Source organism: Grammomys surdaster, unplaced genomic scaffold (genome assembly GCF_004785775.1).
Source record: "Grammomys surdaster isolate TR1022 unplaced genomic scaffold, NIH_TR_1.0 126109, whole genome shotgun sequence".
NCBI classification, from domain to species: Eukaryota; Metazoa; Chordata; class Mammalia; order Rodentia; family Muridae; genus Grammomys; species Grammomys surdaster.
This window is the reverse complement of record NW_021620917.1, coordinates 2,727,482-2,743,371: the sequence shown is the minus strand read 5'-3', so window position 1 is coordinate 2,743,371 and position 15,890 is coordinate 2,727,482. Positions and strand designations below refer to the sequence as shown.

The 15,890-nt window shown below is 49.4% G+C and overlaps 1 protein-coding gene across 1 annotated transcript in view; it reads right to left on the bottom strand.

The window, feature by feature from the left end:
* Mmd2 (monocyte to macrophage differentiation associated 2) overlaps window positions 1-3,159 on the bottom strand; it is a 44,749-nt gene extending 41,590 nt beyond the window's left edge. The window contains exon 1 of the mRNA XM_028756147.1: window positions 3,073-3,159. Within this exon, the coding sequence (XP_028611980.1) occupies window positions 3,073-3,122 (50 nt within the window). The 5' untranslated portion in view covers window positions 3,123-3,159. The remainder of the gene's footprint in view (window positions 1-3,072) is intronic.
* Between the last annotated feature and the right edge of the window lie 12,731 nt (window positions 3,160-15,890).

The following is a 15,890-nucleotide window of genomic DNA, read 5'->3' as shown; positions in this document are numbered from 1 at the left end:
GCTCAGTCTCCTGCCTTGGCGCCTTCCCTGCTGTGAACCTGTGTCCCTACAAGCTACAGCTATGGGCAGATTCCCAAAGGCCTTTGCTTTGCATAACACGCATGCATACATGCACGGATGTACCTGTAACCCAGTAAGCTTGGAGCATAAGGCTTAAAGGAGAAGAGGCTAAAGAAGTTCGGAGTGTGAGCAAGATGCCACACCTTGTTACAGGTTCGAGTCCGCTTGTGACTGTCAAGGTATGGAGACCAGCAGCCCCCGGTCACCATGTCTGAACTGAGACAACATGAAGCTACCGTGCTGCAGAGGGAGCCGTAGTCATGTGGTCACATGATACAGACTTGTATAAGCATTTCCAAAGAAGCCCCTATCCCAGGAATGAAACTCAAAACTGAGTCTGTCTCGGGGAGAAGACTTTATTGGTCACAGTAAGAACAAATGTGCTAACCACAGGGCATGGTGGTGTAAGACTTTTGTCCCAGCACTCGGGAGACAGAAGCAGGCAGTTCTCTGTAAGTCCAAGGCCAGCCTGGTCTCCATAGCAAGACCTTGACTCAAAAACAAAACAAAGTCTAAGAACTTAGCTCCAGGATTCATGCAACTGTGAAACAAATTAAAAATTGTCTATCAAATGAAAGACAGGTTTTATCATCTGTACAGACCAGAAAACTGAAAAATCACCAAAGAAATGAAGCCCCGTCTGTCTCCGCTATCAATCTCTTAGGACTTTAAAGTCGGGACCGTTAAGATGGCTCAGTGGGTAAGGTATTTGTTGCCAACCCTGACAATCCGAGTTTAGTCCCTGACACCCACATGGTGGGCGGAGGAAGCAGAGCTCCTTGTGTTGTTCTGTGACCTCCACATGGATGCCACGGCGCCCATGCGCCCACGTGTACAAATGTAACAAAACACTATAATAAAATAAAGACTTCTTTTCCCAGCGTCTCGAAATCAAATCATAAAGGAGAGAAAGGAAGAAAAAGTGAAAGAGGGGGGAAGATAACATTGGTAGAACGAAGAAACACCCAGTGTTCCTTCCCCAACTTTATCTAAGTCTGTCCATTATCTTTGTGTGTGTAAGGGAGGGTGTATATGCATGTTCGTGGAAAGCAGTATATACACATATACATGGATACGCCAGTGTGTGCGTGTGTATCTAAGGAGGTCAGAGGGCCAGTTCTTCCTTGGGGAATACCAACCTTGTTTTTGAGACAGGGGTCTCTCACTGGGACCCCGGGCCTGTCTGAGTATTCAGAACAGGATGGGCAGCAAGATCTGGGCATCACTTGGCTTCACCTCCGGGCACTAGGATCACAAGGATGCCACCACATCCGGTTTTCTATCTTGAGCATTGGGGTTCAAACAGCCCTTGTTACTGAGTGGCAAGACCCTCACCAGCTGAGCTCTCTTCCCAGCCCCTACATCTGTTTTCTGTGGCTAGAACAGAACACCGGAGACATGCTAGCTGAAAGAATTAGAAGCTCTTGGGCCAGAGGAGTAGCTCAGTATGCTGGTCTACCACTCCCAAAGCACTGGGTTCAGTCCCCAGCATTGCATAAACTGGGTGTGGTGCTTTACACCTAACCCGGCACTTAGAGGGATCAGGAATTTGAGACCATTCCCAGCTGTGAGCTAGAGGTCAGTTTAGGATCCCCAGAATAGAGGCTCTGGAGACTGGAACATCCAAGTCCGTTGCTGGCTTCAGTTCAAGGGCAGTAAATCTGCAGGTGTGCAGAGAAGTGGCAAGCTGGTGGTAGGGGGATGGGCAGCCTCACTTCCCAACAACCAGCCCTGGGCAGAGCTAATCCCATCTGAGAGTTAGCACTCACTCAACTGAAGCAGCTATGTCTCCTAAGACCTGATCTCTTCTCCAAGGCCCACCTCTCCAGCTGCCAGAGGCAACCATGTCTCCACATGCAGCCAGACACACACTTGTAATCCCAGCCTTCAGGAGGCTGAGGCCAAAGGACTGCTGCCTGTATAAGGCTGGCCTGGGATACATGGTGTGTTTCAGAGAAGCCTGGGCTATAAAATGAGACACTTTCAAAAAAAAAAAAAAAGGACTGGGGACTGGGGAGCATTGAGGGCATGACAAGATGGCTCAGCGGGTCATGGAGCTTGCCAAAAAAACCTGGAGACCAGGGTTCAATCCCTGGAATTCACATATAGTTAGAAGGGGAAAGATTCAACTCCACAACGTTGTCTGACCTCCATATGTGTGTGGGGCACACAACCCCACATACGATAAAAATAATAGTAATTATAATAATAATAATCGTTCAAGGCAACCACATCAAATCAAAATTGACATCAGATAATGAAAACTTCATATTTTTAAAAAAGAATGCAAAATAACTCACAGTTAATGTGTTCAGATGGGAATCAAGTATACAAAATGTTAACTAAAGTATACTCCTGTGAGGTATGGGAACACCCAGCCCTAATTTTAGCATTCAGGAGCTAAGACTAAAGAATTAAGCTCAAGACAAGCCTGGGCTACACAGTGAGATCAAGGCCAGCCTATACGTAGCAAGTCTATTTCAAAAACAGGAAAAGAAGGACCAGCACTCCAGAGCTAGACAGAGCTCTGTGAGGTCAAAGGACAGCCTGGATTACAAAGAGGGTTCCAGGCCAGCCAGGACAATCATAGTGTGACCTGACTCAAACAAAAAAGAGATCTGAGCTCAGGGAGGACTCTAGAGAGCTCCACCGGGAAGGAGCAGTTCCCCCACCCTGATGGCATGGCGAAGTGCTTTCTAAGGATCATCTCATATAATCCTCCCGTGGTCCCGAATGGTGGGGACTCTCACCCTTCACGGGGTCGCAAATGTGGAAACTGAACTTTGGACCGAAGAAGCTCCTCGCCCAGGGAAAAAGAAGAATCCGCTGCGCTGAGCGCAAAAGCGGGGTGACAACTACCACTCCATTACGAAGAAGACGACGCTGGGTTGTTCTAGCTTCAGGCAATGGGGTCTTCTGTGCATCGAGCTCAGTTCTCCAGACAGTGGGAACAGGAAAAGAGGGATCTCAACGTCCTGGCCCCAGTCTATCACCCCCACACCCTCTGCTCACCTCGCATATTTGGTTTTCTGGAAATCCAGCAGCCTGGCCAGAGTGAACATCGCCGCGGTTCCATCAGCGCCCGGCCCGGGGCTGGGACGCGGGAACACCGGGAGCGGCTTCAGGAGGCGCAGCAGGTTGGAAGGGTGTCGGATCCTCGGACAGCTCCAGGGCCCCAAGCAGACCGGATCAGTTGCCTCTGGAGCCCCGAGCCCCCGAGCCTGGAGTCTCCGGATCACAAATCCCGAGCAGATGGTGGCGGGGGCGGGGCGGGGGCGGGATATGGGGGGGACTCGGGCGCACGCTGCCAATCGCCCGGCTGGGAGGTCCCTTCCCTCCTGCTAGCTTCTCCCTGTGACCCCTCCACCCCATCGCTGTTCTAGCCAGCAGAAGACAGCTTGGACTAGACTGAGCTGCCTGTTACCGCTGGACATCTTGGCAACACTACAAAGCCACAGGGGACGTCTGGGGACCGAACCAGGTGGCACCCTCAATCTACTTGTTGCGGGATCTTAGCCCTGTGCTCCTCTGAGACGCCTGTCAGCCCTGAATCCTCCCTACCATCCAGGACTCTGACTCTAGGAACCATCTTGTTCCACCCCTCCATTCCACCTCCACCCCTGACCCCCCTCCGCCGCCCATCCCGTACTCCCCTCCAACCACCCGCATCCAGTCTCCATCCCGGTATCAAGATGGGGACACTCCGGCATGTTCAGAATCTGTAGCGCAAGTCTGTCTTCATATCTTCAAACTTCAGCTTTCTTTTTATTATTATTTTGTTGCATTATAATATTTTAAGACATTTATTTTTAATTTATGTGTGTTATGTGTGTGTGGGGGGGTGCATGAGAGTGGAGTGCCTGGAGATCAGAAGTGTGGGAACCCCAGGAGCGGGAGCTCAGGGCAGTTATGAGGCAACCGAAGTGGGGGCTGGGAGTCAAACTCCAATCCTCTGGAAGAGCAGCAAGCACTCTTAGCCGCTGAGCAAGCTCTCCAGCCTCCTACGGTTATGTATTTATCATGCATGTGGAGGTCAGAGGGCAACTTGCATGAGTTGGTTTTGTCCCTACACCATGTACAACTTAGGGACAAGACTCAGGTCTTTGGGCTTGGAGACAAGGATCTTTACCTGTTGAACCAAGTCACCAGCCACCAGATTCAGCTTTCTGCTTTAGGGTGACCTTGGCTTCTTGGCAGGACGTGGGAATCCGATCTGTCTGTGGACAGTTTGAACACCCCTTGAGGGAGCTTCTGGAGGCAAGATGGTCTTCGATGTTCATGATAGTTACTATTGTTGACTTTCCACTTGGGAGGATCTAGAATCACCAAAGAGTTAACCTCTAGACATGTCTGTGAGGGATGGTATTGGCTGGGTTAAGGTAGGAAGGCAAAAAAAATCAACCAAACAAACAAACAAAAACAAAAAAGAAAACAAAAACCTAAAGAAAAAAAAAGCCCGGCAGTGGTGGCACATGCCCTTAATCCCAGCACTTGGGAGGCAGAGGCAGGCAGATTTCTGAGTTCGAGGCCAGCCTGGTCTACAGAGTGAGTTCCAGAACAGCCAGGCCTATACAGAGAAACCCTGTCTCGAAAAACAAAAACAAAAACACAAAACAAAACAAAAAAAACTAAAAAAAAGGTAGGAAGGCCAACCCTAAAAGTGGCTGGACCAATCCCTGGGCTGGGTGCTGGCTTTGGATAAAAGAGATATTGTAAACTTAATGCCAGCATTCCTATCTCCTGGATTCTTTTTGTTGGTGGTGCTGGTGGCTTTGTTTTTCAAGACAGAGTTTCTCTGGGTAGCCCTGGCTGCCCTGAAACTTGCTCTGTAGACCAGGCTGCCATTGAACTCAGAGATCCACCTGCCTTTGCCTCAATGCTGAGATTAAATTTGTGTACCACCATGGCCCGGCATCTCTCTGCTTCTTGACCGTGTACGCAAGGTGACCAGATAGTCCCCAAGCTGACGAGAAGTCCTCTCCAACTCCATCCACAGTTTCCCCTCCCCAAGTCCACAGCTTCCCAATCCTTTTAATTTACTTATTTTTACCCGGTGCTGGAGGCTGAATCCAGGCCCCAGCACACGCTAGACGGACCGTGGTTAGGCTACATCTCTGGTCCCTTTTCACTTTTCGTTTTCAGGTAGCCTGGCTAATTTGATCAAGCTGGCCTTGAACCCACTGTGTAGCCAGGGTTGACCTTAACTTGCAGTCCTCCTATCTTCAGCCTCCCAAGTGGCCTTGCTCTGGTTCTTGTTAGAACAATGTTTGTTTGATGTCCCATGAAATACTGAGAAAAAGCCACCCACATCCTCTGGGATCAAGGAAGCTAGAACAAGAAACAAAAGAAGACTGTCTGATCCACCTCTGCCTTCCAAATGCTGAGCCGGGGGTGGGCAAAGCCAGAGGGTTACAGGGAGATGGTGAGGAGGAGACCGTGGCAGGAGGGGCGGTACCTGGGAGGAGGGTTGAGGAGGATGAGAATGCTGAAGGAAGAGGCAAAAGGGAGGGCCCTGGGGTGTTTAAATGAGGAGGCTGACCAGCTTCAGATGTTAGCTTAGAAATTCAAGACACCTAGCATGCGCATCCCAGCACTTGGGATACAAAGGCAGCCAGGATATTTTAAGGCCAGCCAAAATAATTTAGTAAGATCTCAATGAAGAAATCAAAAGAGTAGGGCATATTACTCCAGTAGAGCCCTGCCTAGAATCCCCCAGTGAGGGGCTGGGGTGTGGCTCAGTGGTAGAGCCCCTGCCTAGAATCCCCCAGTGAGGGGCTGGGGTGTAGCTCAGTGGTAGAGCCCCTGCCTAGAATCCCCCAGTGAGGGGCTGGGAGGTGTGGCTTACCAGTAGAAAGTCTATCTAGCATGTGTGAGATCCTGAATTCAGTCCCTAGTATACAAGGGTGAAAAAGAACTAACAAAAGTGTCACAATTAAACTAATTCTTCTTTATGCTAACTTTTAAAACTAATTTTAAAAATGAGACAGAAGGCCAGGTAGTAGTGGTGCACGCCTTTAATCCCAGCACTTGGGAGGCAAAAGCAGGAAGATTTCTGAGTTCGAGGCCAGCCTGATCTACAGAGTGAGTTCCAGGACAGCCAGAGTTACACAGAAAAAAAACCTTGTCTTAAAACTAGAAAAAAAAAGAATAAAAAAGAAAAAGGAAAGAAAGAAAAAATAGGCAGAAGTAACGGCTAGAAGGCTGTTATTTATTTTATATTACTTATATTATTTATACTTATGTATCCTAATTAAGTTGGAGACACAAGTTTGAAAGTCATGGTGAAATTGACTGACAAAGCCAGATGTGGTGGTTAAAATCTGTAATTCCAGAATTCAGGAGGCTGAACCAAGGGGACCTTGAGTTCTGGAGTAACCTGAACTGCACAGTAAGATGACAACAATAGAGGAGGGAGGAGGGGGGAGAGAGAGGAGAAGGTGGTTGTGGAGGAGGAGGAGGAGGAGGAGGAGGAGGAGGAGGAGGAGGAGGAGGAGGAGGAGAAGGGGGAAACCCAGAATAGGGGGCTGGAGAGACAACTTAATGTGCAAAGTTCTTGCACATAGTTCTTGCCATGCAAGCATAAGGACCTGAGTTCAAATCCCCAGTACTCACATATAATCTGGGTACAGTGACACGTAACTATAACCCAAGTTCTAGGGACACAGAGACAGTTAGATTCATGGAGCTTTCTGGCCAGCCAGCCTAGCCCAGCTGGTAAGCTTCAGATTTGATGAGAAACTTTGTCTCAAAGAATTAGGTAGTGGACAGAGATGGCGTCATGTTAAGAGAGCTTGATGTTCTTGCAGAGGGCCCAGGTTTGGTTCCTAGCACCCACATGGTAGCTAAAATCCACCCTTAGCTCCAGGTTTAGGGGATCTGGTACCCTCTTCCAGCCTCTGTGGACATTAGACATGCCTGCAGTGCACATACATACATACAAGCAGGGAAGACACTCATGGCATAAAATAAAAATTATAAACCTCTATTTAAAAAAAAAAAGCAATGAAGATGACATCCAATCTCGACCTGTGGCCTCCATGTGGACAAGTGTGCATGCACACACACACACGCACACACACACACACACACACACCAGAGTGAGCCAGAGTTATGAGGTCAGTGTGGTTTGGTATGAATGGGTGATACTGGAATTCAGGGGGACCAAAACATTCCTGAAGGACATGGTCCATGGGCTCAGGCTGTATGTGTTTGAATCTCATTTTCTGCACCCTGAGTTCACTGTCAAACACAACCCCCAGAAACGCTGGTAACTTCTGCTGACCTTCAGGAGACAAAACCAAATAGAAGCGCAGAGAGCTGAGCGACACATTGCACAGCCCACCGCTAACCCGCAGGTCCACCCAGCGCTGACCCGCAGGTCCAAGTCTCTCCATCAGACGCGCTGACACCTACCTGTCTACCTCCCAGCAGCATCTCCGCCCCAACTCTCAGCCTCAACTGGAGTCCCTCTTGACATGGCCTGAACCTCTCTCACAGAGTTCAAGTAAGAGCCCAGGAGGTCACTGGTAGCCATGGTTCTTAGGAGGCCTGAATCAGACCTCCTCCTTGGCCTAGACTGTTTGTCTACCTCACTGCTATCCACTTTTCAAGCTGGTCTTGACAATGGGCCTGTGGAGACCACTAGGAAACCCCTGGAATAAAACTTGAAGTCTAGAAATGAATATTTCCACCTCCATCAGCTAAAGAAGTTGAATAAAAAATAAGTTACTATTTTTACTGCTGGGATGTGGTTGTTATGGCAACAAAAGACCTGACTCTTGCTCCAGAGTGGAGGTTGGGCTATGTTTGAGAGAGAAGGGGGAGGAGGTGGCTGGTGGTCAGCAGCAAGGAGAGAAGCCTGAGGATCACAGGTCTGTCCTGTATACATCAGAGGGACTCTTGACCACCAAATCTACACCATAGTTCCTGACCACTCTACCTCCCTCCTCTCTCCCTCCCTTACCTCCTCCTTTCTTTTTCTTTTTTATACTTTTGTAGTGTTAGAGATTGAACCCAGGACATACATATACCACACAAGCACTTACTGACAATGGGAGGCTGGAGCATGAGAAGATGAATTCTTCAGTGGTAGAGCACCTGCCTAGAATCCCCCAGTGAGAGGCTGGGGTGTGGCTCAGTGGTAGAGCACTTGCCTAGAATCCCCCAGTGAGGGGCTGGGGCGTGGTTCAGTGGTAGAGCCCCTGCCTAGAATCCCCCAGTGAGGGGCTGGGGTGTGGCTCAGTGGTAGAGCCCCTGCCTAGAATCCCCCAGTGAAGGGCTGGGGTGTGGCTCAGTGGTAGAGTGCTTGCCAGTCAATCATTCACCAGACCCTGGACTCCACCCTCAAAACTGCCAAACAAACAAAACTGTTAGTCAAGTGACGGACACTGAAGCTGAGCAACTAAATCAATGAACAAACACTTTGCAATTACCCTGTGGCCTTTATTTATATTTTGTTTTTTGAGTCAGGATTTCCCTCAGGTTGAATTGACACTTCAGCCTGCTGAGCGGCAGGATTACAAGCACATGACACCTTGCCTGGCCCTTGTCCCTTCTTTCATCCTAGATGCTAAGTTATAAAATGATCATCCCTGCGCTTCTTCCTGGGGCAGCCGCTCCAATCCAATTAGAAGCTGCTGACTGGGAGTTAAAGGCACCATGAGTAAGAGGAGAACCACCATATCAGAGGGTATCATGAAGTTCCAAGATGGCTGAGCATAGCCTCCTGAGAATAAGCTAAGGACATGGCAGGGCCTCCAGAGAAAGGCTAGAAAGCCCGGCTGACTGGGACCCCCGACTCTCCCACTTCAGTCTCCCTAGGCCGGAGCAGTCAGAGGGAATCAGTGTCTATTGAACGGTGCAGGTGGCTTTAGGTCAACAAGAGCTGGCAAAGTAGAGAAGAGAGTGCCAGGGTCACTGACCTCGTGGAACCTGGTTTCCTGGTGACACCTATCATAACCCTACATGGGAGGTCAGATTGGAAGGTGCGGCACGGAACCCAGAGTTTTCTGTATGCTAACTCGAACTGTGCCATGCAGCCGCACCACCGGCCTGGCAACAAGCTTTACCTAACAATATATGCTATGACTGGGACAGTTTAAAACTGCTTGTTCCTTTGTTCAGTCAGTAAATTTAAGTGTCTGTCACTTATGTGGCTCTTTTATAACATTGTAAAAAATGTTTACTTATTTGTATATTGTGCTGGAATGGAAACAGGGCTTCAAGTATGCTCCATAGGGGCTCTACCACCGAGCCACGCCCCAGCCCCTCACTGGGGGATTCTAGGCAGGGGCTCTACCACTGAGCCACACCCCAGCCCCTCACTGGGGGATTCTAGGCAGGGGCTCTACCACCGAGCCACACCCCAGCCCCTCACTGGGGGATTCTAGGCAGGGGCTCTACCACCGAGCCACGCCCCAGTCCCTCACTGGGGGATTCTAGGCAGGGGCTCTACCACTGAGCCACACCCCAGCCCCTCACTGGGGGATTCTAGGCAGGTGCTCTACCACTGAGTCACACTCCAGCCCCTCACTGGGGGATTCTAGGCAGGTGCTCTACCACTGAGTCACACCCCAGCCCCTCACTGGGGGATTCTAGGCAGGTGTTCTACCTCTGAGCCACACCCCAGCCCCTCACTGGGGGATTCTAGGCAGGGGCTCTACCACTGAGCCACGCCCCAGCCCCTCACTGGGGGATTCTAGGCAGGTGTTCTACCTCTGAGCCACACCCCAGCCCCTCACTGGGGGATTCTAGGCAGATGCTCTAACAACTCCTCAAATACTTGTCTGCCTGTCTATGGACAATAGTTTCTGCATCTTTTTAATAGGATTAAAAGGTAAACTCAACCTCATAGAAGCAGCTGATGGCAGAGGGCCTTGATCCATCCCCACCCCCTGCCGACCTCCCTGCAGACTCCAGACTCCTCTTTTGGTACTTCAGCCTCCCTATTTGAGCAAAGTCTCCATCTGGGCACTGTTTCTTTTTTGTGGGACTCACAGGTAGATCAGAGAGACAGAGCTGGTGGGAGCCCCCACCTAGAGGGGGAGGGAGAAGCAAAGATAAACAAAACTGGTGTGGTCAGCGGAGATTTTAATCAGGAGCAAGTACTGCACAGAGTGAAGTCCACTGAGAACTGAACTCATTGTGGGTTTGCACAAAGGTATCTAGGTAGCTCTGCGTGTGTGTGTGCGCGTGTGTGCGCGCGCGTGTGTGCGCGTGTGCGCGTGTGTGCGTGTGTGCGTGTGTGTGTTCACGCCCATACTTGTGGAGATCATAGATCAGTGTTAGAATCAATGCTTAGAATCCAAACACTGTAGTTCTGTTTTTATTACATTTATTGATATATTCTGGGGAAAGGCAAGCATGCCAGAGCCCAGGTGAGGAGGGCAGAGAACAACCCGTGAAAATTGCTTTCGTCCTCCACCGTGTGGACTCCAGGGCTCAAACTCAGATCATTAACCTTGGCAGTGAGCGCCTTTACCCACAGAGCCATCTTGCTCTATCTTGGCTTTTGAGGTAGAATTTTTCACTGTCATGGAATTCAGCAATTCATCTAGTCTGACTGACCAAGGAGTCCCAGGTATCCTCCTGTCTCTGCCTCCCTAGAGCTAGTGCTAGAAGCGCTGGCCGCCACACCTTTCTTTGGTTACAGGGGTCTTGGAGGATAAAGCTCTGGTTCTCATGTTTGCGCAGGGAACGTTTTCCCAGGCCCTCCCTCGCCCTCATGAATTCATTTTTGCAGAGCTGAAAGTGAAACCAGAGCCTTAAACATCCAAAGTAAGCATCCTACCACCGACCTCCTCCTCCAGCACTTGTTTTCTGAGACCCAATCTTATTTATTGCAGCCCAGAGTACCCTGGTACTTGAACTCTCTCTGCCTTGTCCTCTGGACCTCAGGGATCACAGAAGAGAACTACCATGCCCAGCTAGCTCTGGACATTTTAAAAGTGAGGCATAGGGTAGCCAAATGTGGTGGTACACCTCTGAAATCCCAGCACTTGGGAAATGGCAGGAGGCTGCTCCAGGCCAGCGTGGGTGCTACAGTTAAGTTTAAGGCTAACTTGTGGGCTACATTGTTTTTAATGAAGACAAAAGTGGGCGGTGGGAAAGGGTTGGGAGGAGGCTCCATTGGATCACGGAGAGAAACAGTTACAAAGGCCGGAGGAGCCTTGGTCCATGTGAAACCCTACTGGTCTGCTAAAGGCTTATCAGTATCTGTGGCTGCTGTCCCTGAGGGGAGGGGGCAAACAATTCTTTCCCAGCCTTGAGCTTTCTCTGGCAACCTTTCAAAGTCTTGGGGTCATCTCAGGATCATCTCGGGATGTGGCCAATGAGCTGGTAGAAGCTGAGACAGAGGCTAAGATGGAAAGAGAACTCACAGGAATCTGCCTGGGGTTCCACCAATGGCTTTGGGGGGGGTAGGGGTTGGCTGACCTGGGTGGTAAGAGATGAGAGGAAGGAGGGAGGGAGGGAAGGAGCAGGGATAGAAGGAGGAAAGGAAAGAAGGAAGGAAGGAAGGAAGGAAGGAAGGAAGGAAGGAAGGAAGGAAGGAAGGAAAGAAGGAAGGAAGGAAAGAAGGAAGGAAGGAAGGGAGGGAAGGAAAGCTGATTTGTCTGCCTGCTTCTGTAAGAAAGCTTGCCAGATCAGGGAGAGGCAAGATGAGGACTAGACCTGAAGGAGCGGGTGGGCTGAGTGGTTGGAGGTGGGGGGAGACAGCCTGGGGGAGGGGGAGAGTATTCAAGAGGGAAGGAGAGTAGGAGAGAGAAGCCAGCCAAGGGCGGACGGGAGGAAATGGGAAAGGCAACTGGTGAGGAACAGGAAAGAGGACTCAAGGAGGAGGCAGCTGTCTGGGGAGGACGAAGTAAAGGAGCCATCATAGGCTGGTGTTTTCTTATGGAGTCTTCACACACTCTGATATTTTACTTGCTGAGCCAAAGCGGAGAGGGAATGTGTAAGGAATGCTGAGTCCTAAGTGTATTATGGACAAGGACAGATGCCTCAGACCCATGGGGACTGGCAAAGCCTCCCTTCTACCCTGAGGGCTAATGTTTCTCCAGAATGACTGCAATCTGAGACTCAGCTACAGATACCTCCCATTCCGACTACCGGAGCTCTTCCCCTTGGCTGTACATAATAAACACTATGTGGTACCAGATTGATCAGAGTAAGTACATCCTACCTGGTCCCAGTTTTTCTGTGCCTGTGCCTGTGCCTGTGCCTGTGTCTGTCTGTCTGTCTGTCTGTCCGTCCATCTGTCTGTGTGTCCTTTCTGCATTCCCTTGCTGCCCCAGTCAGGTGTCTAGGACCAAGCCATGTTGGAAGTGTCATCTGCCCTGTTTGAACGTGTCCTGCAGAGTGAAGCATCCCTGGAACTTCCTACACAGCCCCTCAAGTTGTCCTCAAACAAACATCAGTGATCCTCTTGCCTCAGCCTCTTAAGGACTGGGTTAGAGGCACCAGGTACCACATCCAGCTCTAATTTTACATCTTATAGGACTTCATAGGAGTGGAATCATGCCTGTGTTGGATGGGGTTTTATCTTATTTTCTGTGTATTTATTCTTTGTGTGTGCGTGTGATACACTAGCGCGTATGTGTGATGGAAGGAGTGTAGAGATCAGAGGACAAGTTTCAGGAGTCAGTCCTCTGTCTCCACCAGGTGGGTTGCAGAGACCAAACTCACATCGCCACCGTTGGTGTTTGGCAGCAAGCCCCTTTACCTGCTGAGTCTTCTCGCTGGCCCGTTGTTTTCTTCTGGGAACAGGATCTCACTATGTAGCTCAAGATGGCCTTGAACACACTATGCAGCCCAGGCTGGCCTTGCCGTTTCCTGACTCAACCTCCTAAGTGCTGGGATCACTAAGAGGCACTGCCATCCTGGCTTGAGATCATGTCTCTACAATGTGATATCCTTGTAACCTGTCCAAGGAATAGGTAGCAGCTAGTCCTTCCATTTCACGACATTCTCAAACACAGCATGCCCTGGTTTACTTGGGTTCATTATGTCATATTGCCCTGGAGGTGGGAGGGGTTGTTCCCCGTGAGTTCTAAGGCTTCTTCTCTCAGGGGGCATAGCTGAATGTTTATTTCTTTGGGGTTCTTCAAATGTCAGGTCTGATGAGAGTGCTGGAGACAGGAGGATGAAAGGAGATCCCTCTAGAAGCTTCCTCAGACAGAGTCCTATTGTGTCGACTTTTTATGAGGAGAGGAGAACAAACCTCTGTCTGCCCCCACATAGGAAGCTAGTGACAGACCAAAGTAGTAACTCTATCAAAGTCCAATTTGATGAATCAATGAGTTTCGTGGGGTTACTAGCAGGAGTGTGGGTGGGGAGTTACCTGGAGGAACCGAACCACTCAAAGTTTTTGAAGCCTTGAAAAGCCCACCCTACCCCACCATGGGCAAGGACTCACAAAACCTGCATCCATGAAGCTCTCAGGACAAAGTACAAGCAGGTTAGCTTCCTCTTCCTAGTCCATCATAACTACTTTTATAACCTTAGACAGGGGTCTTGTGAATCCTTGTAATTTCAGGAACTTCCTGAGATTTGTAAATTATTTGCTTCCTGATTCTTAAAAAATCTCCTTTTTCCTGGAAGAGAATGTTTCAAATTGGAAGAAATTGGTACAATACAAAGGCCAAGACCCATGCTTAGTATCTAAGGCAGTGGAGGACTAAATGCTGTTCTCCTGGCACCTTCTCATGCTACCCTGTGTTGCCTCAGGGTTCCAGCAAAGCCAGAGTCTAGGGCTGGTCCCTCTATACGCCCCCATTAATTCATCCCCTGCATAGTTAGTACAGTCCAGATAACACCAAATAAATCACTTCCCTCTCACCTCCCCTGTGTGATTGCAACTGCCTCATCCCTTCCTGGAAGACTGTTCTTCTTCAAGGCCCAGCACTAAGCTCTACAAAGCCTCAAGGCTTGAAAACACCCACCCCTCCTGTGCTTCCTGCAAACCAGCACTGGGCCTCCACACTCCACTCCAACCCTCTCACCACCGAAGGCCAACAACACAGGCCTGTACCATGAATCAGACTATGGGTTCTTGGAGTCTCAGGACCCTAGAACAAGATGAGAAGAAGCAGTCTCTGGATTTACACTGGAGTGGGCTGGTTTTTAGCAGAGGCTAGGATCTGGGGTTCTAATTTTAGGTGGATGCTGCCAGGAAAAAGGGATTTGTTTTGTTTTGTTTTAATTGTTATTATGTTTGGCAGTTCTTGAAGGTGTTGGGGGTTGGAAGACAACTGGTAGGCATCTGTTATCTTCTCCTACAGTGTGGGTCCTGACCAAAGAACTTGTCACCAAGCTCGACGGCAGCTGCCTTCATCTCAGCCAATCTTGGTCTGATTTTGTCTTTTGAGACAGGGCATCCTACTGCCCAGGCTGGCCTCTAACTCTCTACGTAGCTGAACATGACCTTGAACTCCTAAAGCTACTGTTTCCACCATTTCCATTGGGATGATAGAATATATCACCACCACCCAGTTTTGCCTGGCTTCATGGATGCTAGACAAGTACTCTACTAACCAAGCTACAGGCTTCTCTTGTTTAAAAAAAAAAAACAAAACTTATTTTCTTTCTATTTTATGTGTACTGGTCTTTTGCCTGTATGTCTGTCAGTCTGAGGATATTAGATCTCCCAGAACTGGAGCCACAGACAGTTGTGAACTGCCATGTGGGTGCTGGGAATTGAACTCAGGTCCTTTGGAAAAGCAGCCAGTGCTCTCAACCACTGAGCCGTCTCTCCAGCCATCACCAACTCCATCTTTCTTTTTTCTAAAATAGAATGTTGCTATGTGACCCAGACTAGCCTTGAATTGGAAATCCTCCTGCCTCAGCTGCCTAAGTGCTGGGGTTATAACCTTGAGCCACCATACCAGGCATACTTGTGATTCCTCCTCCCCTCTCTTTCCCTCCTTTCCATGTCCGCCCCCTCCCTTCCCCTTCTTTACCCTTTCCTCCCCTCCCCTCCCCTCTTCTTGCTTCTTTTATTTAGAAAAGGGAGGGGAATTTATTTGATCTTGAGTAAGTGTCTCACTACCTTGCTTAGACTGATCTTGCACTGACTTTGCAGCCCCAGCAGGTGTGGAACTTGGAAGTCTCTTGCCTCTGCCTTCTGCATTAGCTGCGATTCTGGGCCTACCTGCATCACCAGGTTTAGCCCGGTGGCTCCGTGCTCACGAGCACTGGCTGCTCTTCTGTAGGACCTGAGTTTGTTTCCCAGCGTCCACATGTTGGCTCACAAACACCCATAACTCCAGTTCCAGGGGACCCAACACTCTCTTCTGATCTCAAAGAGCATTAGCCACATATGTGGTGTACAGACATACACACATGCAGGCAAATAAGAATAAATAATTCTTTTTAAAAATGTCCATTTCTTAAAATTCTGAGAACTAACCATAAGATCTGATATCTATAGTTCCTTGGAGCTCCTGCCAGTGTGTGCTGAGTGGGGGGGACTTGAGATCCAGTCTAGGACAAACCCCTACCCCATCCTAGACGAGAAGCCACAGTTCAACAATATCCTGGACTATGGTGCCCTCTGGTGGCCAGTAGTAAAGTCACGCCAAGATTATTACAGCTACAAAATGAGGTGTGGGGTTTATTTAGAGTAGCCGTTCTCAACCTGTGGGTGGCAACCCTTTCACAGGGGTCGCATATCAGATATTTACATTAGGACTCATAACAGAGCCAAATATCACAGTTATGAAGTGGCAACCAAAATAATTTTGTGGTTGGGGTTCACCACGACACGAGGAGCTGTTGCAGCAAGTCACTGATTTAGACCCTCACCGTTAGGAAGCATCCACCAAGATACATAATAT